At 42.7% G+C, this 21,250-nt stretch overlaps 1 protein-coding gene across 1 annotated transcript; it reads right to left on the bottom strand.

Moving 5' to 3' along the window:
- Positions 1-3,583: 3,583 nt before the first annotated feature.
- On the bottom strand, positions 3,584-20,339 carry olfml2a (olfactomedin-like 2A). The gene is made up of 8 exons (XM_010876209.3): positions 20,032-20,339; positions 13,878-14,141; positions 12,898-13,005; positions 12,542-12,718; positions 12,149-12,404; positions 10,315-10,617; positions 9,224-9,409; positions 3,584-5,653 (listed from the first exon to the last, which is right to left on the bottom strand). The coding sequence occupies exons 1-8, from the start codon at positions 20,098-20,100 to the stop codon at positions 5,049-5,051; spliced, it is 1,968 nt and encodes a 655-aa protein (XP_010874511.2). The 5' UTR covers positions 20,101-20,339; the 3' UTR covers positions 3,584-5,048.
- Between the last annotated feature and the right edge of the window lie 911 nt (positions 20,340-21,250).

Here is a 21,250-nt window from a genome sequence, read left to right as displayed (position 1 = left end):
AGGACTCTCAGGGACAATCCATGATTGGTTCAGATCTTATCCAGATGTCCGGAGTTATTTTGTCACCATTGGTAATCATGAATCTGATAGGGTTGCTATGACATGTGGAATTCCACAGGGATTAGTTCTCGGAACGCTTCTGTTCAATCTCTATATGCCACCTCTGGGCCAAATTCTACAAAACAACAACATTAACTACCCCAACTACGCCGATGATACTCAAATATATATGGCTCTCGAACCGTATGACAACAGCTCAATAGACTCTCTGTGTCACTGTATAGAGCACATAAATCTCTGGATGAACCAAAATTGTCTACAATTAAACCAAGATAAAACTGAGTTATTGTGTTTGGCAACAAAAATAAAAGAACAAGTATTAGTAAAGAGCTGGATTCTCGGGCTCCTAAAACCAGGGATCAAGTGCGTAATCTTGGTGTTCTGATAGACTCAGACCTCACATTTAACAGTCATATCAAAGCGGTCACCAAAACAGCATTCTATCATCTAAAATATATAGCCAGAATCAAAGGCTTGGTGTCCCAAAAAGACCAAGAGAAGCTCATCCATGCTTTTATCTCTAGTAGGGTTAACTACTGTAATGGTCTCTTAATGGGACTCCCGAAAAAGACTGTAAAACAACCGGAGCTCATTCAGAATGCTGCTGCTAGAATGTTAACCAGGACAAAGAGCACAGAGCACATCACTCCGGTTCTTAAATATTTGCATTGACTTCCAATCAGTTACAGAATAGATTTCAAAATGGTGCTTTTAGTTTATAAATCTCTGAATGGTTTAGGACCCGAATACATTTCTGATGTTTGAAAAGTATAAACCGAGCAGGGCTCTTAGATCCATGAACACAGGTCAGCTAGTAGAGCCCAGAGTCCAAACTAAACATAGAGAAGCTGCGTTTAGCACTTAAGCTGTACACAACTGGAATAAACTACCAGAAGATCTTAGACATGCCCCAAACATTTTTAAATCCAGGTTAAAAACACTTCTCTTCTCACGTGCCTATGACTGAGCACTTAAACTTAACCACACTGTTTAGCCTTATAGCTTCCTATGTTTTTATCAAATTGTTTATCTTTATATGTTTTCTTATTGTATTTTTTATTATTATGATGTATTCATCTGTTTTGATGTTTTTATTGGAGTATTCGTTTTTTATGATGTATTCATTCGTTTTTTGTTTTTTTGTACTTTCATATATTTTTCATTGAAAAGCACATTGAATTGCTTCTATGTATGAATCGTGCTATATAAATAAACACGCTTGCTTGCTTGCTACAAAGTCCATTGCACAGAATTGTGTCTGTGCCAACTGTCAAAGACAAGCAAAGGGCCTTAATACCTTTTAATTGAACAGTTAAGTACTAGACCTCTGGGCCATGTCTTGTGTGTTAGACCTCGTGAAGCCTAAATGTTTGATGACCAGACAAACGGTCATGAATGCCATTCATGTTCCTGATTAGGAAAGGCTTGGCTCTGTGTTCATAGTTCACTGTCGCAGTCCTGCTCCCCAGTTCCAGTAACTGTCTCGCTACAGGAAATAGTCTAAAGGGTCTTGATTAATCTCATGTTCGGGCTGCACATATTTTTCTGGACAAGCGTTCATGAACTTTGTTTCCTCATCACATTTCATTTAGTCGGCATCAGTGAAATGTGTTAGCAATATGTTATTATTGGGAATAAAAATAAGTATGCAGAAGCAAATCCTTAACATTAAACTGATAATCTCTTGCTTAGATGATAAAACTATACAATGTGTTTAACACGCAGTACAATGTTTCTCATAGAAATCTAATAAATTGGCTATATTACATTTGAGATGAACTCAGCCTTATTCTATTGTCAAATGTTGATTTGCAAGTTTTTTTTTAAATGTATTTGAATTGTTCTTTTCAACGTCACTTTAAGATGAAATCTCTGACGGAAGCTCTGAATCGAGCAGCGTTAAAGCCTCAGCTAGCCATGTCATTGCGAGAACAGGGTTTGAATCCTTCTTGCGGATGGGCCCACGGGCCCTGTGGAGGGCAGTGCAATCGGCCACTGTTGCTGTGGGGTTTGGGGGGGTTAGTAATTTAATATAGTTTCCTAGCTTCGTCAACCCTATAGTGACTCCTTGTGTTGCCTTGGGCATACGTGAGCTCTGTCGAGGAATGTGTTCCCTCCGGCATTTAGGGATTCTGGTTTAGACTTTAAAAACAAGCAGAATAGCATATGTGCTTCAGAGGACAGATCCTGACATCGATTGTGCTGGGAGTTGCTGCGATGAAGCAGAGACGTAATTATAAATTTAACATCATGAAAGTAGGGAGAAAATGAACAATAAAAAAGTTTAGACGACAAACACATCTTCAGCCATTTATGATATTTTGCAAGAGATCCCAAAATCTCAGCCCCTTCAATCATCATCTAATTTCTCTTCTCATGTTTCAGAGTTTAGTGATCCAGAGGTTTTTTTGGCTGGGGAGGTACTTTTCCTTATGTCCATAATGAGACTGATATACAGGGAGGTCTCTGTGCAGTCGTTCAGAACAGGGTGTGGAGGTGGAAATCTGGGTAGAACATGCAAAGGCCTCTACGGTGTGACATCATAATTGGAAGAGGCATTGCTCCACGTTAACCCGGTTCATTCCTGTTCATGATAGTATTACTCTACGATATACAGCATATACTGGTGTTACTGAGTGACCTACAACCCTACGACACTAAGCTTTGCCGTCAGGAAGATTACAGTGAGCTGCATATCTGAGCTTAATTCAACACTGTGAAATTGCTGTGAGATCGTGAACAGGGTCATCGCCAGAGCATGAGGCCCTGTCGATGTGAACAGGATCACTTTGTGTGACAGGACAGCCTTTGTGTATCAGCATCACTTTGTGTAACAGGATAGCCTTTGTGTAACAGGATCACTTTGTGTAACAGAATAGCCTTTGTGTAACAGGATCACTTTGTGTAACAGGATAGCCTTTGTGTTAGACAAGGGGACCATGTGAATTGTCATTGTTTCTCATTACTAAATGGGACTGTCACTGACTCAGGTTGCTTGACAACAACATGTTGGCCTCTCTCAATACCGGCGGAGTTAACAGGCAATCAGCAAATGACAAAGAAAAAATCCTAAAACAGTGTTCATTACCCTTAAATTCGTGCCTCCCAATCGTTGGCTGTGTTAGGCGATGAAAACTGCAAATGTGCAGTTTCAATAGTGTTCCCAAATGAGGAGCACACGAGAGGACCACACCCCATATACATTCATCTCATGCTCCATTTCCACTCCCGCCTCCAGCAATGCCTGGACCGGAGCTCACAGCTGAAGCTGAAGAGTTTTAGATCCTCGAGCCAGCTAATCATCCTGCCCCGCCCATTTTACCATGACCTCAGGGCGGGCCAACTTCTTATGTTCCCATAGGCTCCGAATCAAGAATAGCTGAATGACCTTTGTCCAGGAAAACACTTTTTGGTGCTTTTCAGGTGAAGAGTTAAACACACAAAAAACACTGGAGGAATTATTGTGTCATTCAACTGCATCCTTTCAACATGAGTATCTGAGAGCAGATATTTTTAACAGAATTTGGTTTTATTTCTTCCATAGCACAGATAAAAGCACAGGTTGTGTGTAGTTTAGGATTTCCACTCCGCACAGATGTAGGTCAGATGACCGAAAGCACAACTATTAAATATGAAATTTGCATTGATCCTGAGTGTGTGGAGACTTCCTTACATTAAGCAATGTTCATAATTTCTGGCACATCAGCTACCATTTTACAATATTGGTTTTCCACTTAAAAGCCTTTCTGAAAAAAAATTGGGTATCAAACACCAAAAAATGATCAATACATTGCAGTGCTGTAATTAGCCGTGCACATTTGTGTAAACTTAAGAAAACCGTAAAAATAGATACAAAATAAGCATAAGTCATAAAAGTGGTTGTTTTGAAGTGAATCAGATATTATAGTAAAACGCTTAAAATGTATTCAGGCAATATTTTACTTGAATTAGTGGTCTTCATAACTGCCTATAAAACATTTTCATATACTACATACAGATATAATCATTTTTGACTTCCTATAAAGATAAAACTGTCATGGAGGTAATCATGGATTAAATTTCCTTTAGAAGACGGTCCTGTACATTTGTATGTATTTACATAATTTACCTCCGCAACAGTTTGTTTGTAAATATGTCAAAATGATTGACAGATGTAGATGTAATGAATGCGGAAATATTACAAGCAGCCACTCTCAGTTAAAAAAAAATTAATGAGCTCATACAAAATGTATGCAAAGCAACATCAATGTAGATAAAAAAGACATTTCAGGTAAATTACAAGTGAATATAAAATAGTAAGTTGAAAACTTGTGTATGTTGTTCTTGTGAGTTATATACATATATATTTAAAAATTCCCTCATCCTCACTATATTAAACAGCTGAAACAGTTACACTAGAGCAACCAGCAACATCTAGACATTTAGACAAAAACAGGTAGCATCAATAGGACTGAAATGACAATGACAGATGATCAAAGTGCTAGATGAGAGGATGGATTTTGAATGGCCATACAACTAAGATGGGTGGAATTAATGCACAGTGTGTGATTTAGAATAATATACCAACACCCAAGAGCTTTGGATTTGGACAAAAATCTGTTTGGCGATAAATTGCCTTGAATGATGCAAAAACGATAAGCCATCAATTGTCCCCTTAACAATCAGCCATATTACCAAACTTGATTCGTTTCTAACTTGACATTTCTCTAGTATAGGTTACTTATCTTAAATAAACCTTATAATGAGTGATCAGTAGGTGGGTGATCAGTGGGTGTCAATCATTTCGGTTCATCGTCCCAGTCCTACACACACTGTTCACACTGGGCCATGTAACGCCATGTAAGCTGTCAAATTTCTTGATTAGCGTGCACTGAAAGAGGAACGATGGCAGCTGAATCCAAACCTGGTGTTTTTGGACTGTCCATTACTGACATCATTTCTGATTTCTCTTTGCGCCTACACGTCACCTGAACGCTAAGTGACTGTGCTCATTGCTCGACAAAGTGTATGTTATAGGTCAGCTGGTGTCCGTTGTCCCAGGCATACAGGACCTTCTCCTTGGGGTTGTAGTCGATCTGGGTGGTGAAGGCGTACTCGTTGGTGAATGGCAGCCGCGGGACAGCCTCTGAGTTGGTGAGGGTGTCGAAGGCGTAGTTCACCTCCCCTTCCTTCTGGTTGTAGACATCCACAGCGTACAGCACCCCGCAGATAATGAAGCAGTTCCCGTAAGAGTTCCTCTTCAGACCGGTCCTCCAGGTGGTCTCCTTCTTCATGGACAGGTCCCCGGGGTCCAGCCTGCTGAGGACGATCACCTCCTGCTGCCCGTAGTCGTAGTCCACCGAGGGGTAGATCACCCACAGGCCGCTCTCGTCCACGGCGAAGTCGATGTCCGAGTGGCCCCTCCACTTCCAGGGCGTGGTGTCCTCGTAAACCACGTCGTGGAGCAGGGTCCAGGCGGCCACGTAGCGCATCCTCAGGTCGTACTTGATGATGTTCTTGGTGAAAGCCCTGTTGTAGTAAAAGGCTCCGTTGTAGACCACGTGGCCGGTGCCGATCCAGTTGTAAGGCAGTTTGAAGAGGTTGCTCCAGCGACCTGACGGGCCCAAATACAGACATGTTTTAGTGAGTGCTCACTACAGTATGCTAACATCATGCCGTCTTATACACAGTAAAGCGTAGGTGATTTCGTTTTGTGCAACACAGGGTATCACGCAAACATTGCCAATGTCTATTTCGGGAGTATGACCTTGTTTTATTGCAACAACTCAGCAGGTTCAGGAGGAGAGGATGTGTTGATGCAGAGCGCCATTCTGCATCTTAACCCACCGCTCGCTCAAATCGATTTCTGCAGCTCTCTGTTGAACACACAGTCTCTGTCGATATGCTGGAACCAGGATTCAAACCCCCGGCCGCTTAGTTTTAGTGGTTAATAGTTCCATAGAAGTATATTGTTTTGTATAATGGTTTCAGTCTGTTCAGACTGACTAAATAAATCCTAACAGAGAAACTCCTGTTATTAGTGTCACACACGTCTGCAGGAAGTGGGATTTAGAAGTTTATGAAACTGCTGTGAGGGAAAGAATCAACCCATAGTAAACCTATTGGTTGAAATATATTTTCCAGCATTTATTCTTTATGTACAAACCGGTTCCGAAAAAGTTGGGACACTGTACAATTGTGAATAAAAACAGAATGCAATGATGTGGAAGTTTCAAATTTCAATATTTTATTCAGAATACAACTTAGATGACATATCAAATGTTTAAACTGAGAAAATGTATCACTTTAAGGGAAAAATAAGTTGATTTTAAATTTCATGGCATCAACACATCTCAAAAAAGTTGGGACAAGGCCATGTTTACCACTGTGTGGCATCCCTTCTTCTTTTTACAACAGACTGCAAACATCTGGGGACTGAGGAGACAAGTTGCTCAAGTTTATGAATAGGAATGTTGTCCCATTCTTGTCTAATAAAGGCTTCTAGTTGCTCAACTGTCTTAGGTCTTCTTTGTCACATCTTCCTCTTTATGATGTGCCAAATGTTTTCTATGGGTGAAAGATCTGGACTGCAGGCTGGCCATTTCAGTACCCGGATCCTTCTTCTATGTAGCCATGACATTGTAATTGATGCAGTATGTGGTCTGGCATTGTCATGTTGGAAAATGCAAGGTCTTCCCTGAAAGAGACGACGTCTGGATGGGAGCATATGTTGTTCTAGAACTTGGATATAACTGTCAGCATTGATGGTGCCTTTCCAGATGTGTAGGCTGCCCATGCCACACGCACTCATGCAACCCCATACCATCAGAGATGCAGGCTTCTGAACTGAGCGCTGATAACAACTTGGGTTGTCCTTGTCCTCTTTAGTCCGGATGACATGGCGTCCCAGTTTCCCAAAAAAACTAATTTTAATTCGTCTGACCACAGAACACTTTTCCACTTTGCCACAGTCCATTTTAAATTATCCTTGGCCCAGAGAAAAAGCCTGCGCTTCTGGATCCTGTTTAGATACGGCTTATTTTTTGACCTATTGAGTTTTAGCCGGCAACGGCAAATGGCACGGTGGATTGTGTTCACCGACAATTTTTTCTGGAAGTATTCCTCAGCCGATGTTGTGATTTCCATTACAGTATCATTCCTGTATATGATGCAGTGCCGTCTGAGGGCCCGAAGATCACGGGCATCCAGTATGGTTTTCCGGCCTTGACCCTTACGCACAGAGATTGTTCCAGATTCTCAGAATCTTTGGATGATATTATGCACTGTAGATGATGATAACTTCAAACTCTTTGCAATTTATCTCTGAGAAACTCCTTTCTGATATTGCTCCACTATTTTTCGCCGCAGCATTGGGGGAATTGGTGTTCCTCTGCCCATCTTGACTTCTGAGAGACACTGCCACTCTGAGAGGCTCTTTTTATACCCAATCATGTTGCCAATTGACATAATAAGTTGCAAATTGGTCCTCCAGCTGTTCCTTATCTGTACATTTAACTTTTCCAGGCCTCTTATTGCTACCTGTCCCAACTATTTTGCAATGTGTAGCTCTCATAAAATCCAATATTTGGCATGACATTACAAAATGTCTCACTTTCAACATTCGATATGTTATCTATATTCTATTGTGAATTAAATATAAGTTTATGAGATTTGTAAATTATTCCATTCCTTTTTTACTCACAATTTGTACAGTGACCCAACATTTTTGGAATCGGGTTTGTACATTAGAGCAAATTATTTTGTACCATCTATTTTTGGAAATCTCACTGTGGTGCTTCTTGTTCATGCTGTAATGTCTGTATTATGGACATGGTTGTTAATGAATTAGATAGAATGCATCATTAATTTAATTTGCTTAATAAAGTTCAGTGGAAGCAGGGATGTTTGTTACAGGGATGTCATTTATATATATATATAAGGCAGTTTGAATCAAATGAGATATATACTGTATATACTCTTACAAATAAACATATATTATAAATTATTCCCCAAATAAACAGATTTAGTTTTCAGCTGCCTAAGACTTTTGCGCAGTAATGTACATCAAATTTTTTACCTGTAATTTAACAAAAACATCTGATTAGCTGAGGGAGATTGAGAAGTGGCCTAGTTTGATTATTTGGCTTTATTTAAATACATGTACTTCATACAGGCTACCTCATGTGTGAAGTGTCGATAAAGGGCTCTGCCAATTTCTGCGTATGGATGTCGCTTCAATCTCACTTTCTCTGTTTTAGTCTATAAAGGTTCCTGTCATCCACACTCTGCTGTGAAGCTACCACCAGTACTGGGTAAAATCTCTGCATGCTTGGATAAACATTGTCCAATGGGGTGGGGATCATGCCGGATTAAGAAATCACTGGCCCAAGGCTTTGTTTTTTTTATATAACCCCCCACCCCATTAAAGAAAAATCCCCTTCATAGAGAAGCCATATCAACTTTTGCTTAGTGTCAGAGCTAATATTTCTGCAGAGCCTTTTTATGGGGGAAAAAAACATTTTCGCAAGACCCAGATTATTCTTGTCCATTATAAGCAAATTTCATTTGATTCTACGTAATTTACATGACAGAAGGTATTAGGAGACCCTTAATACCACGCCAATTACCAAAATGAGCGGCTCTTCTGACAATGACAAACTGAGAGCAAAGCAAATAATTTGATCTTAAAAGCAAACAACAGCCCAGGCCAATGAAGTGACCCATATTCTACAATAGGAGGAAATCTATATATCATAGGCTACAGTAGGCTTCTAAAAACACTTCCCAGTATTACACATGATGAAGAGGAAGCCAGGGCTACACTGGCGACGGCTGATGCGCTCACTGTGGCAAACAGATTATCTCAAAGATAAGTTCCTTTGAAAAACATTGCTGCTGTTTGGTCGTTGTGAATTGTTGAGAGAACTGTTTTCGTTTCTACAGACAGATTAGTCTTTTCTTTTCAGTAGTAGGCATCTGCTTTCCAAACTGTAGCCTATGTTTTTCCTGTGATTGTATTAAATATTTGGGAAACACAAACTGACAGTCTTGCCCAGTTGTTTTAGGAACTTCATGTGTGAAAAAAAACTATGACAACTAAAGCCCATAATTTTGAGTCTCAAGCTACTGTGGTGTAGACAATTAACAGAGAATTCCACACATTATATATCTATGATATGCCCACCTTGTTTAAAGTTATCCAGGTTTCGGAACTCTACCAGGTTGTTGCCGTAGTAATAGTTGGTGACATAGATCTTGAAGTCCTTGGCCAGTGGATCCTTCATCCAGGCTCCTTCATTTCGACCATAGCTGTGCTGCTTCTCTGGGAGTTCGATGGAGGCAAGGGTCCCTTCACAGTCCAGGATTTTCCCTGCCAGGTGTTAAACAATAACGTCAACACAAAATCTGCAGATAACAGGATACGTAATGACCTGTACATATTTTCCATTATCCAATTTCAAAGCCACACATTTTCGGGCAGCTAGATGCAAAGTGTATCCTCAGTAGAAGTGCCCACAGAGGCACAGCACTGACTGTCTCCATCGGCTGGACACAGTCATGCCTGGGGTTATCTTTGGACGTGGTCACAGTGTCTCTTGACCCCACCGTCTCAGTGCCTGGTTTTATGCTGCAACAATCTGTGCCAGGCTAGGGTCACTCTGTCCTGACTCCCAATTTTATACGTTGCATTAGTTGTGACAGGAGACCAGGGTCAGTATATGCAGTATATTTTTTTATTCAAGGAATGCTCCCTCTAACTGATCTGGTGTCCTGTTGAATCTTAGGAGGACATGAACCCTTGGACCACATTTCAGGACTACCTGTCTTGATGACTCCTACCTGTCCCTGTCCAAAGTCTTCCTGGTTGTGTTGCAGATCTAGCTGGTGCTTGATTATACCTGCTGTCACTGACCACGGCCCACCTGGTCATGCAGCTCCATCTGGATTCTGACTAAGGAGCCGGGACAGAGGCCGTCTGTATTTTTTCACCCACTGGTTATCTGAACATGCAAAACTATGGTTGTGGTGCCAAAAAGTAACATTCCTCTTCACCCGGAACAGGCAGAAGAGGACTTGCCACCCCTCAGAGTTTGGCACCTCTCTCGGTTTCTTCCTAGGTTCTGACTCTACTAGGGAGTTTTTTCCTAGCCACTGTGCATCAGTTTCTTGTTGTTGCTTGCTCTTTGTGGTTTTAGGCTGGGATTGATATTCCTAACTGTCTCTCACAGCTGACAATATGCAAATGTAATTGTTATACTGTGAAGGCCAGACTACCTGCTCTGTGTAGGATTGGCCGGCTGTTGTTGTCTAAGTTGTCCAGAAATAGCATGATGGTTGGGGCCGGTCTGTCTATCCTCTCCACTCTGGGCCCACTGGTGGTGGTGGTGGTGGTGGATGGAGCCGTGGTCCTGGCATATGTTGTCGCTGCCACCGTTGCGGTGACGGTGGTGGGAGACATTTCCGTGGGTGTGGTCAACTCAGCCGTAGTCCCCTCGATGGTTTCCAGGATTTCGGTGCCTTCGTCCTCGGAGTGTGCCTCCTTGACATGGGGAACAGCGTGAGCCTTGGCGGCGTTTTCTGAAAAACAAAGAGACAAAGTGTTAGGAAGCAGGCCACACGATTAAGTTACTCCGAGCCCAGGAAGGCTTAAACAAAAGAACAATTCTGGGGAGGGCCTTGTCCACACTCGTTTTCATGACAATTATCTGGATAATTAGTCGGTCAGTTCACACTGCCCTTGTATTAAGTGGACTCGAGACCTCTGTCAGGGAGACAGACACAGTGCCTCGCCACAGAGCTCCCCGGGCCACATCAAAGTGGACTGCATTAGCTATGCAGCAGACGGAGCGAGCCAGCTTCCTCTCACTCCCTCTGTCCCCTGCACTAACCAAGTGTGTCCCGCTGTCTCCGCCTGGGTCTGTTTGGATTCGGAATTCCTCGGCCTCACATGACATGCCCTTATCCCCGGCCACGGGGAGAGAATGGAAGAACAGAGGACGTGTCGGGAGGATCGGGCCAGGCCGCGGCCCTTCTGTTCCTGATCCTCCCACTTCCTGTGCTGCCAGACAGATGTGGGAGATAAAACGCCTTCGCCGGCTACATAAGCGCCACAGATACACGCCAATGCGCGCATCGTTAATTACACGCAGAGACCCCGACCGCGTGTCAGTCGGGCTTAGCAAAGACACAGGTCGTCAGGGGGAGCTTAAGGAGTAAGTGGACAGGCATTCAAAATATGTGGTGAGAGAGAAGCAGCGTTGTTGATTACTCCCAAGTCACATTGTCCCTCAGCTAAAGGACGGAATGACTTCTGCTGAACTTTCACCTTGGAAAAAGAAAACTCGCTCTTTGGGAGAGATTATGGGACTAAGCTGAATCGCTTCACTGGGTTGACAAGTGTGCCCGGACCAATGTAGTGTTCAGCCGCTAGGCACGGCAGAACACATGACCTGACAGCATACGTGTTCGTGAACTCTTATTCAAGCCAGCATACCTATCCATTCGACTACATTTGTTAGGATTGTAGGAGTCAAATGTTTAGTCAGCTTTCATCTGCGCAGTGACGAAGAAAGCGTGCGGGGAGTGAAGCGGAGGCATGCATGTCTGTGGCGGTGTTCCACCGAAGCAGCATTCCATTAGCTCTGCGTAATATATCAATAAATGATTTGGACTTCCTGCTTGCTGAATGCACAAAAGCAAATCAATGACGATCCAAACCACACATTGTTGAGAACAACATCCAGATAAACCATGTGCTGAGGAACTGTTGGATTCACAGTCGCACTTCTGAGATGACAAAAGCATAACAATCCCACATGCGTAAGAGACTTGGCGCAAAATACCCGTCCCTGGAGGGAATCTGAAATGCAGAACGTCGCATGCTGATCTGGCACAATGCAATGTAGCTCAGATCCAAGATAACTAGTGATTTGAATTGGTTCAGTATGTAACAATCACTACTGGGTCACAGCAGAGCACCGATGATCTCACGCAGGCTGACTTGAGTGCCGTCAACTTAACTAGTCACTGCCAAACGTTGCCTTCAGGATGGCCACGTCTGGCTGGGGGAGCGTGTGGTCTGTGTATACCTCTGTCTCTCTTCTCTTACCTTTAGCGCCTGTGCTGTGCTTGTCCCCATCCACCTTGGCTGCTTTGTAGTAGGTGATGCCCCTCACTACTCCCTGCTGGTGCACTGCTACCCTGGCCTTGGCTGTGGGGTCAGGCTTGACGGGCTTCCCCGGTTTGGTGCTCTCTTTCTTGGGTTTTACCACCTTTTCCTTGGGGGGTTTGGGAGGAGGCTTGGATGCAGGGGTCTTTTTGTTGGGATTTTTGATGGTGTCCTTGGTTTTCTCATCACCCGTGTCCTGTAAACATTGATGTTGAAATCTGGGATTTGCATCGCGCGTCATGTGAGAATAGATTTGAGTGTGTTTGATGTCTATCTTGTGAGTCACCTTTTGTGTAGGCCTAGTGTGTGTGTGTGCGTGTGTGTGTGAGTTACCTGAACTTTGGTCTCTGTTTGGTCTTTCTGAAGTAACTGCAGGCCCAGACTGGATATCTCCTTCTTGATGCTCATCATTATGTTGGAGTAGTTCTCATACTTCTTAAACTGGTTGGTCAGAGTCACCATACTGTCCTTGACAAACTCATTGTCCCGTGTCAGGTTGGTTTTGATTGTCTGGGAATACAGAAGTCCTTTGTACCGATCAAATGTGAATAGCAAACCAAAACAAACCGGCTCTCTACATACATTATCAACATGGTTATTTAGTATAACACAAAACCTGGTAATGTACTGAACTTTGTTTTGTGTTACGTCCTTGAGCAACTTCTCAGTTTAATAACACATGTCCTTACCTCTTCTAGTGTGTTCATCTGGGAAACCACCTTATTCATGTAGGAGTGGACCTTCATGAGATCCAGACTGTATAGCGTCCCCTCCAGAAGGTCCACCATGGAATGCAACTGTCCAGCCACAAGATGAACATAAAACATAATAAAGACTTTAAGACTACAGTACGCTAATGGGTTCAAAGTGTTTATATTAAATAATGTGAAATCCCTGACAGTTACAACAACACCCATACTGACATACTGACCCATACTGTTATTGGCATCTTTATGGCTTCATTTTGACAGGAAAGTGACGAAAGAGAGGAAATCATTTTTGCTGAAAGAGCAGCGAACTGCATTCAAACTCAAGCTACAGATATTTCATATGTCCACTGTACGTAGTGGCTTAGAAAGCTGATATAAGAATGTATGCTACTTGTATGCTACTCTCATTTTCCATTCAGGAAACAGACACCTGCTAACTCTTCAAAACACTGCAACCACTTTTGTTTTTAGCAATTTACAGCAATTCTTTCTTTCTTTCATTCCTTTGTAATGCAATCCATTTCTTTGGTATTTATTTCTTAAAAGATATGGAGCACCTTGACAACCAGTCTTAATCTATAGCTAAGTCTGAACACAGTCAGATCACACATCTGTTTCTGGTTCTTGCTTCCAAGTGGTGCATAGCATAGCGTGCCTCCCCGCCTGTGAGAAATGAATGTGTGCATACACATTCTCAGTGCTGAGCTGTTATCGCAAGATAGAGAACCCAGTGAGATCATATCCATCGTAACCTGGGATACTTCAAAGCTTTAACTTGAACCATTACGGGGATATCCTATTTCTGTTTCTCCCATTATGACCCATCTTCAAGATCAAACCGCAATCACGATCCCTGTCACCAAAATACCTCATACACTCAAAGACCTGATCATACAAACGGTCCGAAGGTTATTTGACCAGGTTACATATGCGTCCGTTTCGCCTGCACCTTCCCTAACCTTGAGCAGCTCAGGCGCTTGTTTCTTCAGCTTCTCCATCTTCCACTCGTTCTCACAGGGGTTGAGGGAGGAGGGAGGGGCGGTGCAGGAGCACTTGCAGTCCGACCCGGAGCTGACCGTCTCCACCGTGTAGAAGTCCTCCACGCGGGCGCTGCCGCTCCGCAGGCGCTGGCACGCGTCTTTGCTCAGCGGCCTCATGATGCACTTACAGCGACAGTCGGAGCCCTCTGACGTCATCCGCACCGGCTCGGTCTCCCCGAAGATCTGACCGGAGAGACGAGAGTGGAAGAGAGGTGCTGATTAAGCTGTGGGCGGTTGAGAGGGTTTCAGACAGTCATGAACGGTACATGGTCCCCATTCCTCATCAAGCTGCGGGGTTGAGACATTGGGCGGCCAGACATTCTGAGAGAGTAGCTTTTTCGGACCCACAGTGATCAATGACCACGTTTGAATCAGGTTTCACACTAATATGTAAGCTGAGTATGGATTTTCTTCTCACAGCAGTCTATGGAGAGCTGTTCCAATGTTCTGGGTGACCCTCCCCGGTGGACATTCTATGAAAAATAAATCAAACTTCTCTGGAGAGAAAGAAAAGCATGGGAAAGAAAGTGATCCTGGGACATTAAGCACATGCCCCTTCTCTTTGAAGCACATGAAAGGCACTAAAACTCACACAATGCAATTAATATCAACTCGTATCACCAGCTGTGTGTCAGACACCCGCATGCCAAATGAAAGAAATCTGACTGATCAAATGCAAACCTATTCTATTGACATCATCCTCAAAAATACATCACAGACTATAATCAAATTTTGCATGTATGGCTTTCATATTATCTCCATTAGATTTTTTTATATCATAGATTCAATTGTTATCTGATTTAACATTTGGTTGCTTTCCACAGACGTTATGACTGGCACTGTTTTCTCTCGTCATCTCCCTGTGTAGAGGCCTTGGGGTTGTTGTACACCATTGATCCTAAGCTCATCTACCAGCACCATCTTAGGCCCCCTCCCAGACCCTCTGTCCAGGGGCTGAACCTGTCATCTTCCTCCAATGAGATTTAGGGATCTTTACAGACCCTGGGGCAGGCAGGCCAACATATGGTACCATTTAAAGAACTGCAGAGATTCTTCATTAAAGAATTATCTCTCTCTGTTCCTGTCCTTTCCCTTTAAAATAAAACATGTCTCTCTCTGAGCCCTTACTCTGACACATTCTGTATAGACGGGATAGGCATCTCAACTTTGCACTCAATCAAGGTATTCTTTGGAGAATTGTCCACTTCTTCATAGCAAACAGGGCTGGGCAGATTTTTATGGTGAGCATGTCTGGTTGGATCTGTAAGTAAAGAATAAACCCAAGATTGAAGCAAAAAGGCTAACTAGCGGTGGATAAATATCCAAGATCTGAGTGGTGGTGAGGATGCTTGTGGAGGACAGACCCTGCAGGCTGGTGAGGGTAGGGAGGGGAAGGGAGCTCATTAGTGGAGGAATGCAGCCTGAGTGACAGGGGTGGGTGGGGGGCAGTACTCTCCATTACTGGGCAATTCCAAAGTAGGGTCAACCTGGGCATGAAAAAAGCTATTTCCACTAAATAATTTTAAATAAGTTCCTTTTACCCACTCTGCAGTAAACAGAATTTTCAGATGACAACATAACTATTATAATAAGGATTTTTTTTTATAAACAAAGCATAACGCATTTTGCACAATGTCCCATCCATTAAAAAAAAAGTAATTTCCTTCGAAAGTAGTTATTCATATTTTCCCCTAAGACTTCTAAAATTCATAGACATTTGCCAAATGCCTGTATCCCTAACATGCCTGTTCATTTCAGTAACACGAGTATTGTTGTTCCATTAAAGTGGAATAACTTGCAACTTTCAATTTTGCATCTATACATTCTATGTATTTTCCTACAAATATATTAAAATTATCATTTATACTGAATATGTCATTTCTGTGTGACAATCTCAGATTGTGTGAAAATGTCCAATCCATAATGCTGGAATTGCCCTCCTGCAGACTTTCACTCAGAGTGGACTTTGATTATGGGGCAGGGCCTCTGTGTGCGTACTGGCCAGCCATTCCTGACCCATGTCAAGTGAAAAAGGCAGTAGGTTGACAAATGCTACAACCACATGAAAACAGAGTGGATTAGCAGATCTGAGTTTCCTCACAGGGGTTGTGCCCGCAGACCCGTTGTGCCTTATTGTTCCACCCTAGACCCAGGCGAGCCAAACCCAGGCTGCTCCTTAGCAACATCAGCTTAAGATGCTTCAAGTACTATGGCTTACCTAGTGGAATTCCTGACAGCTTCACTGGGTTGCTGCCTACTGTAAACATCTGAGTTAGTGATATTGTGTATTGCTGTGTGAATCAACAGGGACACATTATTCAACCCTCTATACCCTATACAGACTGGATCAAGATGGACATCCATTGGTTGGTAAATTATATTGGCTTTGAGAAGCTTTTCCATCTTTGCTCTGTTCATTTAGCCTCCCATGCCAGGAGAACTTACAGCATGAGCGCAGACTACAAACCCCAGACCATTTGTAATTAACTGCTGGGAGCTTAATGCATGCTTTGAGTTTGGAGCCTTTGGCTTTGACCTCGGAAAGCAGTCAAGTTTCAGGTCAAAAGAACAGGACCTAAGTACAAGCTTTTGTCTCCTCGGTTGGGGGAAGGGACTCAACTGCATGTCCCGATTGGCTTCACATTCATACACAGACCACAGTACATGATCACATCACTGAGCCTGCTGGAGGCCACTGGGACTCTTAAAACCAAGAAGTGTCAGAAATGACTAAAACAAGATTTATTAGACACAATGGCTGGCACCTTCAAGGCACTTGTTAGCCTTATCTTTAAAGACAGAAAACCGTTGTTATTTTATGATGGCCTTTAGGTGATAATGTAAAGGTCTTTATAAACAAGGATGTCCGTTTTAAAACAGGACTGGTGGAAATGTTTTGGACAGCAGCACGCTGTTACTAGGATTTTGACATACGACACAAACACGATTATGTAGTTATAGGCAATTTTTCTAAAACCTACATTCATATAAAATGATCAAGAACAGATTGGGTTCCACGTCAGCGATTTTCTTCACAAACTCTGAAAATGGTATGTAAGCTGTCTGATGTAAACACTTGAAGGAAAAAAGTGCCTATATAAAGGACAGTATTAAAGGAGGGTTTCAGTGTACTAAATCAAAGCAGTGGCTATTTTAAATTAACCTTTTTTTTAATTTAACTTCACTGGATTCCTAACGCATTACAACACATGGTGGAATATAGCAGGACTTGAAGATAATTTTGATCAATGAAGACCAACAAGTTATCCATTTAAATTTCATGACTTTTGACCCTATTCTCCAGTCTGAACACTAATCTACTATATCTAACACAGAAAACTTAGAAGAAACCCCAGAGTGTCATTTCTTGCCTCCTTATTTTCAGCATTAATCAAACAATCCATTAAACGTGGAGGAACTAAAGAAAGTGTTGCTTTGTTAACATCCAAAATCGGAACTCATGTCAAAGGCTCTTTTCTATTTCCTCTGGAAACTGGTTGCATCCGGTTGTTGGCGACAGTGCCTAGGGCAAAACACCACAGACAAAATCGGAGCCCAAATTCTTGTCCAGAGTGTCCACCTGATTCCTAATCTAATTAGTAGAGCTTATGATAAACAGTCTTACTGTGCCACTGTAAATCTGAACCTGGACTGTGAAGGGAAACGTAAGTCTTCAGCCTGGAGATGAACCGTGAGATTGCAGTCCTGAACCTGAACAGAAACTGGTATTAGCACTGGGACGTTAATTAGCCGGACACGAGCTTACTGAGCACTTGCTGCTTTTGGGGGTACACATCCACATTCCGTCTAAAGCTGTTTCTGTGTCCGACCGTGCACGCTCTGAACCTTTGGTTTATCTCAGTGGTTATCCCTCAATGATCCAGATTAGAGAAGAGTGGGGAGAAGGAGATGCTTAGAAGCTGAGAGCAAGAATGAGCTTTTCTGTGTAACAGTAAAATTATTTATCTGTAAACAGTTATTTCTGAATTTGCTTGGCATGTCTGGATCATAAGTCATTAATGAAATTAGCTTGTTGCCATTGCTTTCATATGCAGATGCTAATGTTTAGCAGATTAATATTCCACATGATTGTTCAATTGAATCAAACCTCCCTTAGAAGGTTTTATGTGTTTTTTCTCTCCAGTGAATGGATATAGTTGCTGCTTAGGAGAGAGCTACAGCTACAGTACACATTCTGTCTCCTCTGTGGAGCTAACAGGAAAACCCAGCTGGCTCTTCCCTGCTAACAGAGCAGTAGTCAGTATCATAGCTGCAGGTACAAGATGTACAGAAAGGTCCAGACTGAGGAAAAAAAACAGGTGGAAGGCAGGTGGTGAAGGCAGAATATGGCTGTTACATACATTCTTCAGGTCATGTAATCCTCTGGCGGCCTTTATCTGTATGGCGCGTGCAAAGATAAAAGGCTCAGACAAATTCATCTTGTAATTAACCTTTTGTCTTTCTTTTTGTGTTAGTTTTCGGTGACATCACAATGCCAGAGGAAAGGGATATATTGCTTTTTGTTTACTGTCCTGGTTTGTCTCCTGTCTCCTCATTTCCTGCAGTCCAGAATCAGAGCAACTCTCCCAGCTGCAGTGAGGCCGGGGGCTAGAGTCCCACAAACGGACTGACACGCTGAGTCTTATTGTTCCATTAATTCCCAGGGACACACTAAGTCTCATTAGTTTGTTGCTGAGACAGAGGGGTGTCCAGTGGGCTCCTAGCTCCCTCTCCATCGCAGGCCTTTCGTTGACCTCTGCGGTGTCCCCGGGCTTGTTTACAACCAAAACAAGGGGCAGGTGCACCGGCCTACTCACTATCCACCGCTGGTGTGCTCTGAGACGGCTTTGTCTCACAACAATCTCCACGCCACTAGCGGGCCGTGACAACTTAGACCGGGCGGACCGCATCAACCGGGTCGGCGTAAGGGCGGAAGGCAGACCGTCAGAACACAGGACAGGCACTTTGGGACATCTCACATAGAAACTTAGCCATGCTAAAATGGATCACCGGACTGCTACTATGCTAAAATGGATCACCGGACTGCTACTGATCCTACTGGGCTTGCCTCCAAGTCGTTGCCCTCTATACGTTTTATGATATTGATAGTAATATGGGATTAACATTGTTAGGAGTCATGTGAATGTATGTTGACTTCCCAAATCCAATAGCAGGTTGTGAACACACGGTGCCTGTGCTCATTGTTTTAACTGTACCAGACCTCTCTTGACACTCAGAAAGAGAACATCTGGTGTGCCTCTCCTCTGTGCCCATTTTATTTTCTATGGGGGAGGCGTAGTCATCTACACAGAACCATGTGGGGAGACGCTCCTCTGGGGAATGCAGGTCTATGAGAGAGGGGTTACTGAAGTCCAGCAGCTGTTCAAACAAGGCTGGGCAGATATTACTGTTACCACACTGGGTCCCATTTCCCACATCTCATTTGGCATCAGGCCCTACACATGAAAGTTTCACTTTAAAGAATGGTGCATTAAGGACATTCAAAGAAAGTAAAGCAGACTGGATGACATGTTCATTAATGGCATCTGTTCATTGTGACGAAACCCATTAAATGGTTAGATTTTTCTGCCCTGTACTTTCACAATTGACTCTGGGCCACCGTTTCTGATTGGTGTCCATTGAAAGGCCTTATCATTGATATTAACGGGCCAGCAGAACATATGAGGAAAACGTTGATATTGGGAGTGAATTTGCAAATCGTTTTGATTATTAGCAACACATGATGAGTAGACCTAGTCGTTGGACTGTTGGTTATCATGCAAACTTCTACCGCCTTTCAACAACCTCGTGCAACAAGAGCGTATCGACTTCGCACCCACGTGAACGAATGAATTTTGCTTGAATTGATGGTAAAACAATATTTGTAAAGTAGACAATAAATATACATCTAGAATGTTAAAAGCATTAGCAGACCTGCAGGACAGGGATGGAAATTCGTATTATTATTTGATCCCAGGGAGTCTAAGTTTTATTATGCATGGTAGAGTTCCTTGTGCCTGGAGCTTCATACAGGTGTTATCAGTCTATGAACAACCCATACCATACAACTTACCTTACTCTGCGCAGTGACATCTTCACACACAACCAGTAGAAAAGCCAATAAATTCGTAAATCTCCACATTTTTCTTCCAGGTGCCTGATAGCAAAGAATCCCCGGTCAGCACAACCTTTGATGTCGGAATGACAAGAAGACTGACAACAAGAAGTACTGTATTACTGAAAACATAAGGTAAGACATCGGCACGTAATATTAGGGCTCCATTGCCACAGACCCAAGCCTTATATGATGTTGCATGTAACATGCGCAGCAAGTACTTTTCCAAGCTCATCAGCCGCTGTGAACATACTACTCCTCAGCTCTGCGCATCAGCGGTTAAAGAAAAAAAAAATAGAAATCATCCACCCATCATGTCTTCCCCACACATGGGAGGGGCAATTTGGACACACACACACACACACGCACACACACACACACACACACACACACACACACACACACACACACACACACACACACACACACACACACACACACACACACACACACAATTCAGAAGTATTTCGTTTCATAGTTTTCTAATTTTCATTAAATCTTTTTCAAAACTTTATTGTGACAAATTTAAGAATTAAATATATGCACGGCGCACAGGGGTTATGAAAAGCAGCCGGGCTTCTTTACTCTACCATTTAAACACTTTGCATTCACATTTCAGGAACTTGATAATTTAGTGACACTTCAAATGCATACTCTAAGACCAGACGACCAAGACTTAACCAAGACGACCTGACATTGTATATTGTAGAAGCGCAGCAGCACCATCTCCTGGCTGTTTGTAACTCCAGCAGAGCTGTTTTTTGTTCTTCATGCACCAGTGGCGCTATTCAATAAAACCCCATTGACGTATTGAAATAACCTTAATTGTTGTAAATGCAAAAAAAATCACGGTATGGTTTTATACTAAATTTTGCGCCTGCGATTATCTGATCTTGCGAGCATTTGTAAATGTCATGTGTGCATGTTACAGTTTATACAGATTAACCATTTATTTGTATCTTATCCGACCTACCACAGTTCCTTCCCATTTACAGTGAATTAAACTGATTGTCCCTTATACACTCCACGTAAGCTCGAAACAGACCTACAGAGCAATCTACACTAAAATGAAAATGGTCATGTTTACGGTCGTGTATATTTTGTTTTTAGGTGAATGTATCTATATAGGCTAGGTACAGGACTTAGCTATTACTGAAGGAGGAACTTCATTTCTGGC

Source organism: Esox lucius, chromosome 13, assembly GCF_011004845.1.
Source record: "Esox lucius isolate fEsoLuc1 chromosome 13, fEsoLuc1.pri, whole genome shotgun sequence".
Lineage (NCBI taxonomy): Eukaryota > Metazoa > Chordata > Actinopteri > Esociformes > Esocidae > Esox > Esox lucius.
This window is presented reverse-complemented; position numbering and strand designations above follow the sequence as displayed.

What these genes read in the sequence shown, in the direction of transcription:
- olfml2a (XM_010876209.3), bottom strand. Translation starts at nt 20,100, where the DNA reads ATGTGGAGATTTACGAATTTATTGGCTTTTCTACTGGTTGTGTGTGAA. An exon ending in AAGCGCCTGAGCTGCTCAAG is followed by an intron (nt 13,006 to 13,877) that starts GTTAGGGAAGGT and finishes GTGGCTGGACAG; the next exon opens with TTGCATTCCATGGTGGACCT. An exon ending in CCTGGATAACTTTAAACAAG is followed by an intron (nt 5,654 to 9,223) that starts GTGGGCATATCA and finishes TGGGCCCGTCAG; the next exon opens with GTCGCTGGAGCAACCTCTTC.